The 15,675-nt window shown below is 50.4% G+C and overlaps 1 protein-coding gene across 1 annotated transcript in view; it reads left to right on the plus strand.

Annotated features, from left to right (window-relative positions):
* Window positions 1–15,521, plus strand: part of PLXNA2 (plexin A2) — a 173,881-nt gene extending 158,360 nt beyond the window's left edge. The window contains 10 exon segments of the mRNA XM_040616779.1: window positions 1,440–1,506; window positions 2,175–2,321; window positions 2,784–2,943; window positions 3,335–3,438; window positions 8,107–8,206; window positions 10,374–10,564; window positions 11,191–11,360; window positions 13,044–13,256; window positions 13,584–13,734; window positions 14,635–15,521. Of these exon segments, the coding sequence (XP_040472713.1) occupies window positions 1,440–1,506; window positions 2,175–2,321; window positions 2,784–2,943; window positions 3,335–3,438; window positions 8,107–8,206; window positions 10,374–10,564; window positions 11,191–11,360; window positions 13,044–13,256; window positions 13,584–13,734; window positions 14,635–14,730 (1,399 nt within the window). The 3' untranslated portion in view covers window positions 14,731–15,521.
* The last annotated feature ends 154 nt before the right edge of the window (window positions 15,522–15,675 follow it).

The following is a 15,675-nucleotide window of genomic DNA, read 5'->3' on the forward strand; positions in this document are numbered from 1 at the left end:
TGCCGACTGGCATCAGTTTTTCTTTGGTGATATCTGTGGCTCCCGTTTATGCTTCATCTGCTTGACTTTGGGATCAAACCTTGTTGCTTTTGTCGTGTGTGTTTTTCATTAAATGCCAGAGTTTTCAAGCATGTGGGATGCTGTGTAAATACATACCACGAGGCAGTCCCTGATTCAAGGCAGCAGAGCAGACAGGGGAAAATGGGGGTACTGGGTCTGGAGCGGGACAGTGACCTGCTCCAGGTGAGGGTCAGGGTGATGGCAGAGGCTCGATGCATTGCCGTGCTTGTTGAGCATCTCCTGAGAAGGTTGCTGGCACAGTGGGCGAAGGGCAGTCGGCAGGAACGGCACCAGGAGCAGAGCTGCCGGCCAAGGGGATGAAGGCACAGAGAGGCGCCCAGAGGCAGCGGGGCTGCTGCCTTGCTGCAGGCTCACAGTGAAGGCATGGTCCCCGGCAGAAAGGGTGCTGCAGCGGGCAGGGTGCAGGATCCACCCCTCTTCACTTGCTGAAATTTTGACCAGATCCTGGTATTGCATGTGGCAGGAGGAGAAGGCTGGTAGCGCAGGGAGCCGGGCTGCCCGGGGTCAGGTTTGTGGCTGGCTTGGCTGCGGCAGAGCAGCTCTCTGCGTGGCCTCGTGGGCAGGCTGGCAGCCTTGCCTGCCTGCCTGCCTGCCTGCCCGCCCGCCCGCCCGCCTGCCCGCCTGCCCGCCCGCCTGCCTGCCTGCCTGCCCGCCTGCCCGCCCGCCTGCCCGCCTGCCTGCCCGCCTGCCTGCCTGCCTGCCTGCCTGCCTGCCCGCCCGCCCGCCTGCCTGCCCGCCTGCCTGCCTGCCTGCCTGCCTGCCTGCCCGCCTGCCTGCCTGCCTGCCCGCCTGCCCGCCTGCCTGCCCGCCTGCCTGCCACCAGCACGAGCTGCATGGCTGGCGCTCAGATGTGGACTGTGAGACAGCACAGCCATCCTGTCCCATCCCAAGGAAAGGAACTGTGGTGCTTTAAGGAAAGTCTCCTGGTCCTGCAGAGCCAGCATTAAAAACTATCATTAGGAGCCATTGTATTTAAATTAGAAATAATCTTGGGCACAATGTGGGGAGAGGACACTGGGTGGGACTGGGGAGAAAGCTGTAATTTCCCTGCCATTGTCACTCTGCTGTCCCTGATTGCCAGGAACTGCTGCAAATCCCAATGATTTACCGAGCCAGGCTGTAATTTGCACCACGTGCAACAAGCCGAGTGTCACCAGGCTCCCCATCACCAGCCCCATCAGGGCTGTCAGCTGGGCAAGCTGCTGTCAGCTCGGTGCAGCAGAGGGGGGGGCCCTGGTTCGGAGCACCACGGCAGCTGTGTCAGGGTGCAGCCGGGTGGTGCCACCCGGGGAGATCTGGGGCCTCTGGTGTGTGATTTGGTTTCATGTGTAACATGAGTGTCCTCCGGGCTTCCCTAGGACCGAGTCCGTGGCTGAGAAGATGCTGACTAACTGGTTTGCCTTCCTCCTCCACAAGTTCCTCAAGGTAAGGAGGGATGGAGCTGAGATCCTGCTTTGCTGTCTCACCCACCAGCCATCCCCAGGGTGAATCCGGGCTTGAAATTCTTCAGTCAGACTCCAAGTCAAAAGATGTAGTAGCAAGGCAGGGGAGGTGGAAATTTGCTCGGAGATGCCTACAGCTGGGGCTGCTGTTAGATGGGCTGAGCCAAGCTGGCACGGCCTCCGTGCTCAGCCTTCTCCAACCCTCAGATCGCCTGGCGTAATTCTCATGTAGTGGAGTTTCTGTTGCACCTCTTTGGTACTTAGGAGAAATTCTCACTTGGATCTCCGTGCCTGGACTTCCATATTTTTTAACTTTATTTGTGGTTTTGGAAGCCCCACGGAATTTGCTTCATGGGAGTGAACAGTGAGGTCAAGATCTCAAATTCCGTTTTTTTACAGCCATGTAGATTCAGTAGAGATTTACCAAGCCAACGGCAACATACCCCTCGAGCAATGGGGCTGATGGGTTTGGCTGCCCTTTCCAGGAGCTGCTGGGGGCTGAGCCTGGATTGCACATGTGCTAAAGGTTGAGTCAGTGGGGCTATGCCTCTGCTGACAGGAATCCTGTGCAAAACCTGCGCGCAGCCAGTGGCCCTGGAGGAGATGCACCTCCACCTCCATGTTAGTCGTGCTGTCTGTCTCGTTGTGTAGGAATGTGCTGGAGAGCCGCTCTTCATGCTCTACTGTGCCATCAAGCAACAGATGGAGAAAGGTCCCATTGATGCCATCACAGGAGAAGCCCGTTACTCCCTCAGTGAGGACAAGCTGATCCGGCAGCAAATTGAGTACAAGACTCTGGTGAGTGATCGCTGTAGAAGCTGCCATTGAATCGCTTCTGTCCCCCTTGCTTGGCCATGAGCTGTTCTGACCTTAGGCTGGTGATTAGGACACCACTGTGAAGCCTAAATGTTACCAGTGCAATAAAGCCTCATGCTGCCAGACCCACGGCCGAGTCAGGTGTGCCCCTAATCTGCAGATACAAAAAGCCTGAGCTAAGGTTTGGAAAGGCAGGGTTTGAGGGGACCATTTATCTCCCTGTGCATTGAGTGTTGCCCTCCCTCTAGCAAATGGAAATGGACATTTAGGACGCCTACCTTGGTAATCACTCTGAAGATACACTAGATGCAACAGCAATGATGCGATTAGGGTTGCAATGCTTTTTTTTATGACAACAGGTTGTTGTGACACATGTGGTTACAGTTCTCCTGGATGCTTGTCTGAAGCCCTCTAGAGCATGGTGGTGTTCTCCTTCCCTTCCAGATCCTAAATTGTGTGAACCCAGATAATGAGAACAGTCCAGAGATCCCTGTGAAGGTGCTCAACTGTGATACCATCACTCAAGTCAAAGAGAAGATCCTCGATGCAGTATACAAAAACGTTCCATATTCTCAAAGACCGAGAGCTGTTGACATGGACTTGGGTAGGAGCTTCCCTGCCTCGTAGGAGGGGGAAGATCAGAGAGGTTGAACAGTGATTCTTGGTGGGTTTGACAGAGCTTGAGAAGTAGAGCTCAGGCTGCACAGCACCATACGTGTTTCTAGCGTTAGAGGGGCATGGGCACTGCTCCTGCTGAATAGGTTTTGAGCTCTGTGGGATCAGCTAATTGTCCATTGACCACAGAGCAAATGATTCCTGAAGCCTCCTTTGCTCTGCTGACAATTTAGCTTCCCCTGGGTGCCTCCTCCTGGGAGACGGCCTTTTCTACAGGCTCATCTGTCCAGTGGGTACTTGGGCCAGAAGTGGATAGAGCCCGTTAGTGCCTTTCCCCCTCTCTGACCATCATGCCTGCCTGGTTTTTGCCTCTCCCACAGAGTGGCGGCAGGGCCGGATAGCTCGTGTGGTCCTGCAAGATGAAGACATCACCACCAAGATTGAAGGAGATTGGAAGCGCTTGAACACCTTGATGCATTATCAGGTAAGAAAGCAGCCCCGGCGGACAGCTCCCGGAAAGCTGTCAGGAGGGAAGAAAAGCAGAAATTTAATTCCCAAGTATCTCATCTACCAAGACAGACAGGGAGGTCACATTTATGTGATAAACCAGAAGGGTTCAATGTGCTTACGCATTAGATGGGAAAGCAACCTTGACATGGATGTTAAAGAAACCAGCAGAGTTGAAAATTGGCTAAATTAAAACCACCAGCCGTGCTAATGAGATAGAGGGAGCGGTGACGAGGGCTGACCACCTGCTGCTGGAGGTGTGGGGCCAGGGGATGGACGGCACGTGGGGCTCAGGACTTTGTGCGGGGGTCTGAGACAACCAGGAGTGCAGCAGGGAAGGAAGAGGAGCCTCTGCCTTCCTTCAAAGCTTTGCAAATGCCACACAATCTGATGATCTGATGCAAAGCAGAGGCTGCAGCGGCAGCTCACCTCTTGTACTCTTGATCTTCCTATGCGTTGGCTCTTGAGCATCGTGCAAGGAGTGAAGAAGGGAAGCAGAGCAAATACTTCAGGTACTGTCCCATGGGAGGCTCGAGAGACTGCTGTGGGGAGTTAGGGGATGAAGCCAGGTCAGGAAAAAGTAAACACCAAGAGCTACTTCTTGACAGAGTGGCATCAAACCTCCTAAGTCCCAGACCTAGTCTTCCAAGCCAAGTAACAAGAGTTTGGCACTGAAGTCACATAAAAGGAGGCTAGGCAGTGAGGATGCTCTATCATGCATCAGCCAGGGTGGCCGAGGTGACCTGAGAAGTCGCTGCCACCTTTAGCTCTTGCAGCTCGTGTGCCCCAGCCCAGCCCAGGCTGCCCTGGGTGGCTGTGCGTCTGTTGGAAAGGGCTTCTTACGGTGTGCAAAAGACGGAGAGGGTGGTAAAGAGGGAGCTGGGGAAGGTTTGGTTAAAGGCAATCAGAGGCTTTTACTCAAAGCCTGCCTGCAGCAGAGGATAACTGCATTAATTGGGACCTGTAACCTACTACTGTCCATCACTACCTACACAGAAGTGTTTAGTATTTAATCTGGCATCTTTCCCTGTTTATACACCATCTCAAGTCCATCAGCGTGACTCATGCTGTGTAAGTTGAACGTGAGCCAGTATTGACAGGAGCCGTATAATCAAGGAGCGAGACAGAGAGAATGGCATAGATATGCAAAGTGCATGTAAAAAAGCACCTCGAGGGTCAACTTTTCCAAGCGGCCCCAAGGATTTAAACACAGATTACCGTAAAATGTCTTAGGAGTCGCGCAGATTAATTCCATTGTTTCTAAAATCTGTTTTACCTGACAGTTGCAAGGGATTAACCAACATGCAGGGAAGCAGCAAGGCTTTATTATGCCTTGATCTTTAAAAGTCATCATAAGGAAGTCACGAGTGAGCGCCGTGTTTTCCTGATGTGTGTCGGATGCTAGGGGGGGAGGGGGAGGGGGAGTACTTTCGTTTTAGTGCCTGTGGGAAAATCTGAGCCACAAGTTTATCCTTAAAATAAACAAAATCCTTGCACCACTCAAGATGCTGCAGCTATTCCTGCCATTTTAATGTCAGTTCTGCTCTGGAGCAGGATAGAAATTTGCTGCCAGACATCTAAACAGGTAGCAATTGCACTTCTCTCCCTGCCCTGGCCCGAGCTCCGCGCAGCCTGGCAGAGCCATTTCAGCCATTTAAAAGAAGCCAAGTTCTCTGCAGCGCAACAGAATTCTTGTCAAGGCAGGGCTTTTGCCAAAAACAAGAAGCAATTTTTTCTCGTTGTTGTTATTCCTACCAGGTTTTTTTCTATTTGAGTAATAAATGTTTTTATTAGGTATCAAAAATACAGATGCTCCAGGACTACACAGTGAAACAAATATGTGGGCAAAGGCACAGCTTAGAAGAGGGTATAAAATCATTTGGGTTTTAAGCACTGCTGCCTCACCGTTTTAACAGGCGTTACATGTAAAACAGGCGTGGTTCGAGCCATAAAAATGAAATCTAGATTTCTCCAGTTTCTGGAGGACTAACGAAGGATTACTGAATGTCTAGAAAAACAAAACAAAACAAAACAAAACCCCTAGCCCTGTAAAGCTATCTCCATCTTTTGTTCAGAGCTGTCTTGTGTTTATTCTGATCCAAAGGCACAGTGATCTCTGGATTTGCACACACAGCCCATGTTTCCATCCGGGAACACCGGGGTTCTGTGGTCCTTTGGAGAGGCGCTGCTGGCAGTAAGTGCTGGAGCAGGGACCAGAGCCTGCCCGGTCCTCGCAGCCTTGCCCCTGCCCCCGGTTTCTGGGGTCTGAGCGCTCCGCAGCCCCCGTCCCTGCAGCTCCTGGACCAAACCAGCCTCCTCCTCCTCACCGTGCACTGGGGCAGGGTGGGAAGGCTCTGCAGAGGGCACGTATTCCATTCCAAGAGTTTCTCAGCTCCATACCTGGCTGCTGGAATTTGACACTATTACATTTGTTTTCAATATACTATACAATACCTGCATCAACAGATAGAATGTAATTTTCATGGGAAGCCTTTGCATACAAAAGCCAGATTGAATTTGAAGAGAAATATTCATCTTTCGGCAATATTTTTGAACCACTTCATAGAATTATATAGAGAACCGTATGCCTGCTGCTCATTTCTTCATTTATAAAAATAGATGTATAGGTTAAGTAGGTGTAATTCTTTGTTAAATTCTCTGGAGCTTTTAACTTATGTTGTAAGGAATTGTATTACATTTGTGTGGTGTCGTTTTGGTTTCATGCCTATTAAACTCCGTGGGAGAGTCTCACCCCGTGTGGCTTTACTCAAGAAAAATGAAACACTGAATTTAATATCAAATGATTTACAGTGGCTCATGCAGGGTTAACTCAGAGGCAGCAGAGCATGAATACCTGTCAGCCACTGTGAGTCTAGAAAGGCTGAGAGACTAGAAAACTATTTTAAATGGAAAATTAGAAGCAGAGAGTGAAGATTTTTGTGGAAAATGAGACTTAGGAGCCAAGGGTGGCATGAATGTGGAGCTGGCATCCTCACTGCATCCTCACTACCCCACGCAAACGCAGGATTATTGTCTGGGCTTCTGCTCTCCCTGCTCCAGATTTTAATTTTCTTTTCTTTAAGGTGTTTTGTGCAGCACATTTCCAGCTTGTAGAAGAATCAGAATATTTATAAAGTTGTAAAACAGCCAGCCAGCTTCGCAAGCATCTCTGGGGTTTTATGGGAGTATGGCAACAGCAGAGCGAGATGGGAAACGAATGTGTGTTACATCTGATGCTAATTTGCACGCTGGTGTTTTTTAGCTGACAAGAGCCATTCGACCCAAAATTTAGAGAGTGAGAGTGCTCTGTGTGTGTGTGTGGAATTTTTAATGCCTCTCTCCCAGTTAACCGCAGCCCCAGTGGATATGGATCCCAGCACAGGGAGCTGCTGCCTCCACGGGAGCACTGGCCCACTCGGGTTTCTCCCTAGCAAAATTGAACTGAAGTGGCAGCTAATAACAGCCTAAGAAAATAATGTCACCACTGATCATTTCTTCCATTGTCTTAATAAATGGGATGAAGTGAGGCAGGAGCAGAAGAGGAAATAACAGAGGTGGTTGAAGTGTTTTGCCTAGAAATACCTCACTTTTGTACTGTGAAACACAAGTGACTATTATTTCCACTATCACTAGCAATAATAGTAAGTCGCATTTACATGAAACCTTTCATCTGACTGGTACCAGAGCCTTGAAGGCAGTGAGGATCGCGGTGCGCGATCACCTCGCGGCAGCAGACGCTGTACAAACACCCCTGCAGCTTCCCCGTGCGCGGGGACAGTGCCGAGTCCCACGCAGGACGTAACGGGGGACTTAGCCCCAAAAGCAATTTCTCCATCAGGAAGAGGCATTTCTTTTGTGCAGCTCCTCTAAATAATGTGCTGGCTGGGCGCCGGCGGGTCCTCAGCCTGAGAGATGCAGTGACTGCGCTCTCTGCTCCCTTGCCGCACCGCGCCACGGGCCACGAGTTCAAAATTAAAAGACACTCAGGCCCATTCCCTGGAAACCTGCAGATCCTTAATTAAGGGAAATAAGTTAAAAAATTTCCAGTGACTACTAGATTTATAGGGAGGATAAAATTAAACATGGCTACTAAAATCTGCTGTAACAAAATCTTGTTAGCACTAATGTTCATTTATAGTTAGACTTCCCAGCATTTAATTCCTTCTCTGGTGCAGTAGAGGGACTGACAATTTAATACCCTGAAAGATGGCTTTATGTCTTGCTTAGCTGTAAATCAAACTTTTAAAGTTCGTAAAAATTGCTAAAATAAAAAATGGTTTAATAGGAATGTTTTATGGTCCATAACGTTATTATAGCCCTTTTATTCCCTCTGCATTGTTACTTTAATTGGATCACAACAATTCTTGAGATTCTCATTTTTATTGGATAAAACATAATCTTAAATCAGAACGACCAAAACCAGCTTCAAGATGTCTTTTGATTTACCACTTTTTTCCTTTGGTCCCTCACCGACAACCCAGCAGAGAGCTTGGCTGCCCTGGGGACCCCGTGCCGTGCCGTGCCATGCTGTGCCGTGCTGTGCCCCCTGCCCACGCTGCACCCGGGCTCTGGTGTTACCTGCGTTTGCTGGGTGAGCAGCCGGTGCCTCTCGCTGAGCTTTTCTTCTCTCCCTTTGCCTCCCCAGGTATCGGACCGCTCAGTTGTGGCTCTCGTTCCCAAACAGACCTCCTCCTATAATATTCCTGCCTCTGCCAGTATATCCCGGACATCCATCAGTAGATACGGTAAGAAGCAGCATTAAGGGCTGGGAAACTATGGCTCACAGGCAGCAACCGGGCATTACTCCTGCTGTACTCCGCATTTCAGAGCCAGCCTGGAGCTTGCAGCTTTACTTGCGAGTGTATCTTGATGGGGTTGGTATTGAAGCTGCCTTTGTTGCAGGAGGGCAGCACCTCAAGGCAATTAGGTGGGGGGAAAAAGCAGCAGCTTCCCCCAAAGAACCACACCACCTCAGCCCCAATGAGGGCACATTCAGATGCCAAACAGAAGAATGCCCTTGGCTACTGGTTTTTTGCAAAGGTTTTTCCATCTATGGACAGAACAGCAGAAAGCCCAGAGAAGCTGAGAGGAGGGAAAAGGAAATGCCAAGCACATGAGCAGCCTTGGGAAACACGGCTCTTGGAAAAGCCCAGGGAAAGGCTTTTGCTGAGAGGGGCTGGATGCAGCAGAGCTCCCCTGGGGCTCCCGCTGCAGGAAAGCAGCTTTGTGTCCCTTGTGTGTAAGCAGGTCTGCACCAGGGAGGAGCCCAATCCCTTCATCTCTTTCTTCTCTACATGGAGGATCCTGAATCCTCAGCTAATGGGTCAAAACTGGGGAATGGCAATCTTAACTCGGCGTGCTCGGATGTGCACACCTGGGAATTAATTATTTGCATAATAGCAGGGCTTGGCACTTTACAGAGGGTCCCTGAAGACGCTGCAGCCTGAGTAAATGAGTCTGCGAGGTGCCAGGTGTGCGTTTATAGCACTAAATCCACAATAATAGTAATAATATACTTCCATAAAAGGCAGCAGTGGCAAAATCTCTAGTGTGCTGATCTTTCATTATCTTTCATTTTACAGAGTGTTTTACAAACGAGAGATCTCCTGACAAACCTCCCCTTGTTTATAGCTCCCAGAATAATGGTTTTTTTCTCAAGCAAGGGTTCTGAGGAGCCATCCACAGGAGAGTCTTAGGCAAAAGCCAAGAGAAAAGGTATTTCTCCCTGGGAGTTGTAGTCCACCCGAGTGCCCAGCACTCCCCGTGCTTCAGGTGATGGAAAAACCGAGGCTGGGTCACACAGCCTGAGTCCTCGGTGCTCATTGATCTGTGTCAGATGGAAAAGCTTTTGCAAACTCCCAATATGAACTATCATTGCTCATGTTAAGATTAATACTTCTAATTGTGCAGACAGAATTTAAATGAGATACTTATTTACTTCCCCCATTATATATCAGTACAGAGCTGTGTTTAAAAATAGAATTACTAGATGCTTCCCTAGCTGTCCCCCTGTCTGTCTCCTTAATTATATCAGTTGGAGTAGTCATTTATCTAAGCCTTAATCAGGGATGAAAATCTAGCTAGTTTGGTAATGACTTGCGTATTTCCCTCGGCTGATTTATGATTGATTCCCTTACTCTCCATGAGGAGGGTGAGCAGTGAATTGGAGGCTAAACTTGAGAAAACGCATGAGATTCCCAGAGAACAAAGAAATTTAGTGAGAGGAAAAAAATCCAACAGCACATGATTGTGTTACTCAGCCCGGTGTCTCAGCTTGAAGATGCTGTGGATGGGATCCAGGGAGGTACATTCTTTGGGAAGTTAAATGTATCTCACATCCCTCCATGGTTTCTGAGCAATTAAGGGAAAAACCTTTGTCTGCTCACCTTTGAGCTCCCCTTTCCCTGCCAGGGAGGAGGGCAGAAGCAGGGACAGCAGGGAGGCTGGACCCGCTCAGCACCACGGGCGGCACAGCCGGGATGCAGGACTGGCCTCAGGCTCTGCAGTTGGTGCTCAGCTTGAGCCCTTGTTGCTCTAATGAATGCCTGGAGAACAGGAACAACAGTTTCTTCCCTTTGTGCTGGTTGTGCTGGGGAGCTTGTTGTTATTTAGGGAAGACTGATATCAGGATGCCGGTGCTGCAGGAGACGGTTCACATAAGTAAAGGATGTGAATGGAGCAGAAAAGTCCCATGTCTGAGTGTGAAAACACAAAAGCTTGAGTCTGAAGGGCTCTTCTCAGTGAAGACCAACACGTATCCTTGGCAAATGCCACATTTCGTCAGTGCCCCCATAAAAAAGCCAGGGCGGATGATTTTGGCATTAGCAAGCACAGTGGCATCACTGAGAGGAGACAGGGAAATGAAAAAGGGGGTTGCTTTGAGCATGACCGACTTCTCCTCCCATTGTTCAGACTCCACCTTCCGTTACACCGGCAGCCCCGACAGCCTGCGCTCCCGCGCCCCCATGATCACCCCCGACCTGGAGAGCGGGGTCAAGGTCTGGCACTTGGTCAAAAACCACGACCATGGAGACCAGAAGGAAGGAGACCGGGGCAGTAAGATGGTGTCTGAAATCTACCTGACCAGGCTATTAGCTACAAAGGTAACTGCCATGCACTAAATTTGCTTGGGAAATGCATAGGGAGGTCTGTCTATAGGCACTTGCCAGGGATCCTGTGCAGCCCCTAGTGATGCTCAGCTCCCAGGGGATACTGTCCCAGTCGGGCTTTCCTGGGTGCCAGGGGTTGGATGGCTCATGGGGCAGCAACAGAAACACATCCCAGATTTTCTCACGCTGCAAGGCTATTGCTGCAATGCTCCCTTCTTCTGCACATTATAAAACAGAAAGAATTAGAGAGACACAGCAGTGCCTGTAAATATTTAACTGGTTTCCTTGGGCAGAGAGGAAAGGTCCTGCCTTTCACCGTGTTTCATCACTGTAGATAATGCAGATTTGCTTTTGAGAGCAAAAGAACTTCTTTCCGGTGAGAAATAAAGAGTAAACGCAGCCGTGAATAACTGCAAGCTGGAGCATCCCCCGGGGTCCTCTGGCTGTACAGTCAGCATTCGTAAGGACCCCGACCTTACTTATTCCTGTGGGGTCCATGGCGGCACTTTGCGGGGCTGTGCAGGGCTGGTAATGCCATCTGGCATCCCCTCCTGCCACCGCTGCTTAGCCAAGCGTGTGCCTGCGCCTCCCTTCACCTTCTCGGTTGCTGCTTTCATTAGGGTACGCTGCAGAAATTTGTGGACGACTTGTTTGAGACACTGTTCAGCACCGTGCACCGCGGCAGCGCGCTCCCGCTGGCCATCAAGTATATGTTCGATTTCTTGGATGAGCAGGCAGATAAGCACGGCATCCATGACACAGATGTGAGGCACACGTGGAAGAGCAATTGGTAAGAACGAAGGAGGAAGATGGAGAGGGGAGCAGACCTCAGTACTGAGCAATTGTCTGTGTCCTGGGGAAAAACAGAGATGGGGAAGAACTTTGGGAAGGCTGAGAACAACCAAGTCCCGTAGCTCCAAAGCACGAGATGTTCCATGAAGCCATGTTAATGCTTTTCAGCTGCTGCCCCAGATGCGGCAGTGGGGTTTGATCCTGATTCGTGCTGACTCCATGCACACACGAGCTGAATCCCTGGTGCAGCGTTAACCCCTGTGCCCAGCTATCTCAGCGTCCTCTGCCCGGGTGGGAGCTGGGCACCGGCCTCAGGCCGTAGATCCACACACCTGGTCTTTGGAAATCGTGGGGTAGGTGACAAGGGGGGAAGGAGCCATCCCTGTGTGCCACTGGCATGGACTGCAGCCAGGTTCAGCCTTTTCCAAACAATAGGAGCTCTCACATCTCTGCCTCTGCTGTTATTTTAGGATTAAAAGCTCCGTGGGTTAGAAATTCACCTCTTCGAGGAAGGAAAAAAAGCATAACAAATGGTTGCTCCCTGAAGACTTTGTATTTTCCTGAGTCCCTCGTGGTTTAAAAGGCCTCTAATCATCACGGCTGCAAAAGCTGGGTACCCTGCTAAGGCTGTGGGAAGCTAAAAACAATTTATTGAAAGGCTTAGAGGAAGGAGTTATTAGAATAAGAACTCCAGAATCACACAAAAAGATGAGACTTCTTAAAGCAATAAAAAAGAAAGCACCGACCAGCAGAGTTTTTGCTGCCGGAGCCACCAGCCCACACGAGCCCTGGTCCTTCCTCCTGGCCTGGAGCACGGTGGGCTCGGGAGAAAGGTGAAAATTCGGTCTCTGAACTAACAGCTCTACTGAGCACTCTGGGCAGCTGCAGCATCCCCAGAAAGGGCATTTTGGTGGGGAGATGGGAGAAGGCTTATGCCACCGTAACAGGTCAAAGCAAACGGGGGCTTGGAATTGGGAGCCGGGGGGCCTGGGAGCTGGCACTGCTGGGGCTGCGGCCGAGCTGCTCGCCTGCAGTGCAGCAAGAGTTAAGCTGAAGCCTTCGGTGAGCAAGCTGGGTAGACAGAGAGAGCCGAGACTTGAAAGGTAATAGAAAGCAGCAGCTGTTTTTTTGATCCTGCTATACAGCCAAAGAAAAAAGGAATAATAATTCCCCTTTGATTGCAAAGGCCTCGGGATTTGGGGACAAAGCCTCTGATGCCTGCTGCACCGCTGGCAGATGATGGACTGCGGACCGGCCGGGCAGCGGCTGATTAGCGCGGGGGCGGCAGCACCGCTGCCCCGGCTCGGCTCTGCGCCGCGGACTCCTGCTCTAAGGAACACGGTCTGATGGGCTCCTCGTGGAGCTGCTCAGACGGCACCATCGAGCTCTGCCCCGGCACAGCCAGCCTGCCCTCAGCGCCTGCTGTCCCCCGGCTCTTGCCTCCTCTGCCATCCTGGGCAGGATCAGGCCCCAGCGCAGCTCCTGGGGCGCATGGGGCAGCAGCGTCCAGCCCAGGCCTAGCGGGACCCGTCACAAGCAACCCGGGCAGCACTGGGCTCACTGGTGTTTGATAGACCTGCTTCCCACCATTTGTATTCTGCTTGGGAACGCAAACCGCAGCCAAATGTCCTTTTCTAGCCTCTGTCATCACAGTTAATTTTGTTTCCTGATTTCCCCACAGCCTCCCTCTGCGATTCTGGGTGAACGTAATCAAAAACCCCCAGTTTGTGTTCGATATCCACAAAGGCAGCATCACAGATGCCTGCCTTTCTGTTGTGGCTCAGACCTTCATGGATTCCTGCTCCACCTCAGAGCACCGCCTGGGCAAGGATTCCCCCTCCAACAAGCTGCTCTATGCCAAGGACATCCCCAGCTACAAGAGCTGGGTGGAGAGGTGAGTGGCAGCGTGCGGGCGGCAGCGATGTGGGTGCGGGGCTGGCCTGGGGGCTCCGGTCCTGCCCGACCTCCCACGTCGAGCAGCTTTGCTGTCGCTGGCCGGCAATGCAGGAGGTGGCTCTTGCAGCAAGCTGGTGGCACAGCTCAGCCCTGCCAAGCATCGCTGCTCTTATTTTCGGCTTGTTACAGACCGGGATCCTGTTTTACTAGATGTAAGCATAAAGCAAAACGCTGCCCTTTTCCCTGCAGAGCTTTGTTTAAATCCCAAGGAGAAGAGGCTTGGTGTTTTGAGGCTTGGTGTTTCTGACAGCTTTCCTTCCTGCAGGTATTACGCAGACATCGCCAAGCTCCCTGCCATCAGCGACCAGGACATGAACGCCTACCTCGCCGAGCAGTCGCGCCTGCACGCCGTCGAGTTCAACATGCTGAGCGCGCTCAACGAGATCTACTCCTACGTCAGCAAGTACAGCGAAGAGGTGGGTGTCCCCTGGGGTGGGCGCAGAGGTGATGCCAACCCGCATGGGAGAGGAGATGAGCTTCTGGGCGGTCCTGGGTTGTGCAGTGACCCTCCTTGCTGCTGCCCAGAGCTCCTCCCTTGTCCTTGATGCAGTGTGACCGTAGCTTGCACCACTGCTCTCCCGCTCTGTTCTGTTCGTGCACAAAGAGTCCTGTGCCCATAGCGTACTTCCCAGGAGGACTGAGAGCTAAAATACTGTGGGAGCAACTGCATTCCTCAGCCTTGGCATTTGCCCAGTGCAGCCCACTCCTAAATGCAGTGGAAAATCATCATGACCTACTGAAGGTCCCCAGAAACATCCCTGTCTTTTGGGAACAGTGTGGTACAATTCCCATGTTGCAGTGGCGCAGACTCCTGTTTGCAAAGAATTCCTGGCAGCATGAGCTCCTTTAATGAACGCATCACTTGAAACCAAGTTCTTGCCATCTGTTCCACCCCTTCATTTCAGTGTAAGAAGAACCTATTTTGCAATTATGTCCGTTAAGAGGAAGGGGTTTGTCATTTAACTGCATGTACGTTTGTGGTACAATGCCACAGCTAATTTCTGATTAGGGTTTAAAAATCTCATCACTTTCCTGCTAAATGAGACAAGAAATGTGGAGTCCAAGGTACAAGAGTGGGAATGATGGTGTCGTGTGGGTAATGTGCACCAAGCGGTCCAACAAATCAATGAGGACAGCTGCGGCACGGCGAAGCGCTCGTCGCGTTGCTTTGCCATTTGTTATTTAAGTTTCACATATCCATGTTTCAAGTTGCTCACATCTTGCTGCCCACCCACCTCTACCACCCCCTCTCGCACGCTGATTTCTTTCTTTTTCTTTTTTTTTTTTTCCCTCCCTTTTGATGTTTTCTGTACCAGCTCATTGGGGCTTTGGAGCAGGATGAACAGGCACGTAGGCAGCGTCTGGCATACAAAGTAGAGCAACTTATTGGTGCCATGTCTATTGAGAGCTGAAGAAAGGACGCGGTGCTCGCAGACAGCAAAGGGCAGAGGATTGCACGGACGCTGGGGAATTAAGGAGAACAAGCAAGAGAGGCGCTGAACACATATAAATACCAAGGCTCTTCTGGAGTGAGCAGACTGGCCCAAGGAGTGACTGTGTTCAAAACCACATAGGATCCGGTTTGAAAAGGCAGGAAGAGAAAAGGACAAAGCATCTCAATCAAAGTCAAATCAAGATGGATCATTTTTTCGAGCATACATGGAAAGAAGGAACCTGGAAAGTCTGGATGTCTCCATGACTGCTGCTTTGCATGAAAATTGTTTGATGTATATTAGAAAATAAAACTTTATTTAAAGTTTTTTTTTTTTAAAAAAAAAAAGGAAAGAAAAAGTTAAAAAAAGAAAAGATATAGAACAAAAACCACAGAGGCCACAGAGATAATCCTGGCAAGAAGGTTCAGCTCTGAATCCTGTCCTCGAGAGACTCCCGGGGATGTGGCTCAGACATTCTGCGAATGGACTCTTACACTAATTGGAACATTTGGAAAAACGAAATCTTCTCCTTTTTGGGATCTTATAAAAAATATGAGCACAAGTTTGCACCACACCTTTTTACACAAGTAAAATAGCGGTTTAGCCAGAAAATAGTTCCGTGGCTGAGTAACTTATAGGCACTAGAAGGAACTTTACCTGAATTGCAAAACCATCAGATCATCCAACCTGTCTTGAAATCCAGCTTTATCTATGTATTTATATAGTGTCGATATATATATATTTTTTTTAAATCCCATTTACTGTTGAACGAGGAAAGATCTGATTTTAAATGCTTTCCCCTCTTCCACCCCCATTCCCCTCGCTGGAGGCCGGCACACTGCAGTGAGCCGGCAGCCCGCTGAGCAGCGGTGGGATGCCCACGGCCGTGCCCGGTGCAATGCTGGTTCCTGCAGGTACGCTCGG

Source organism: Falco naumanni, chromosome 17 (assembly GCF_017639655.2).
Source record: "Falco naumanni isolate bFalNau1 chromosome 17, bFalNau1.pat, whole genome shotgun sequence".
Classification (NCBI taxonomy): domain Eukaryota; kingdom Metazoa; phylum Chordata; class Aves; order Falconiformes; family Falconidae; genus Falco; species Falco naumanni.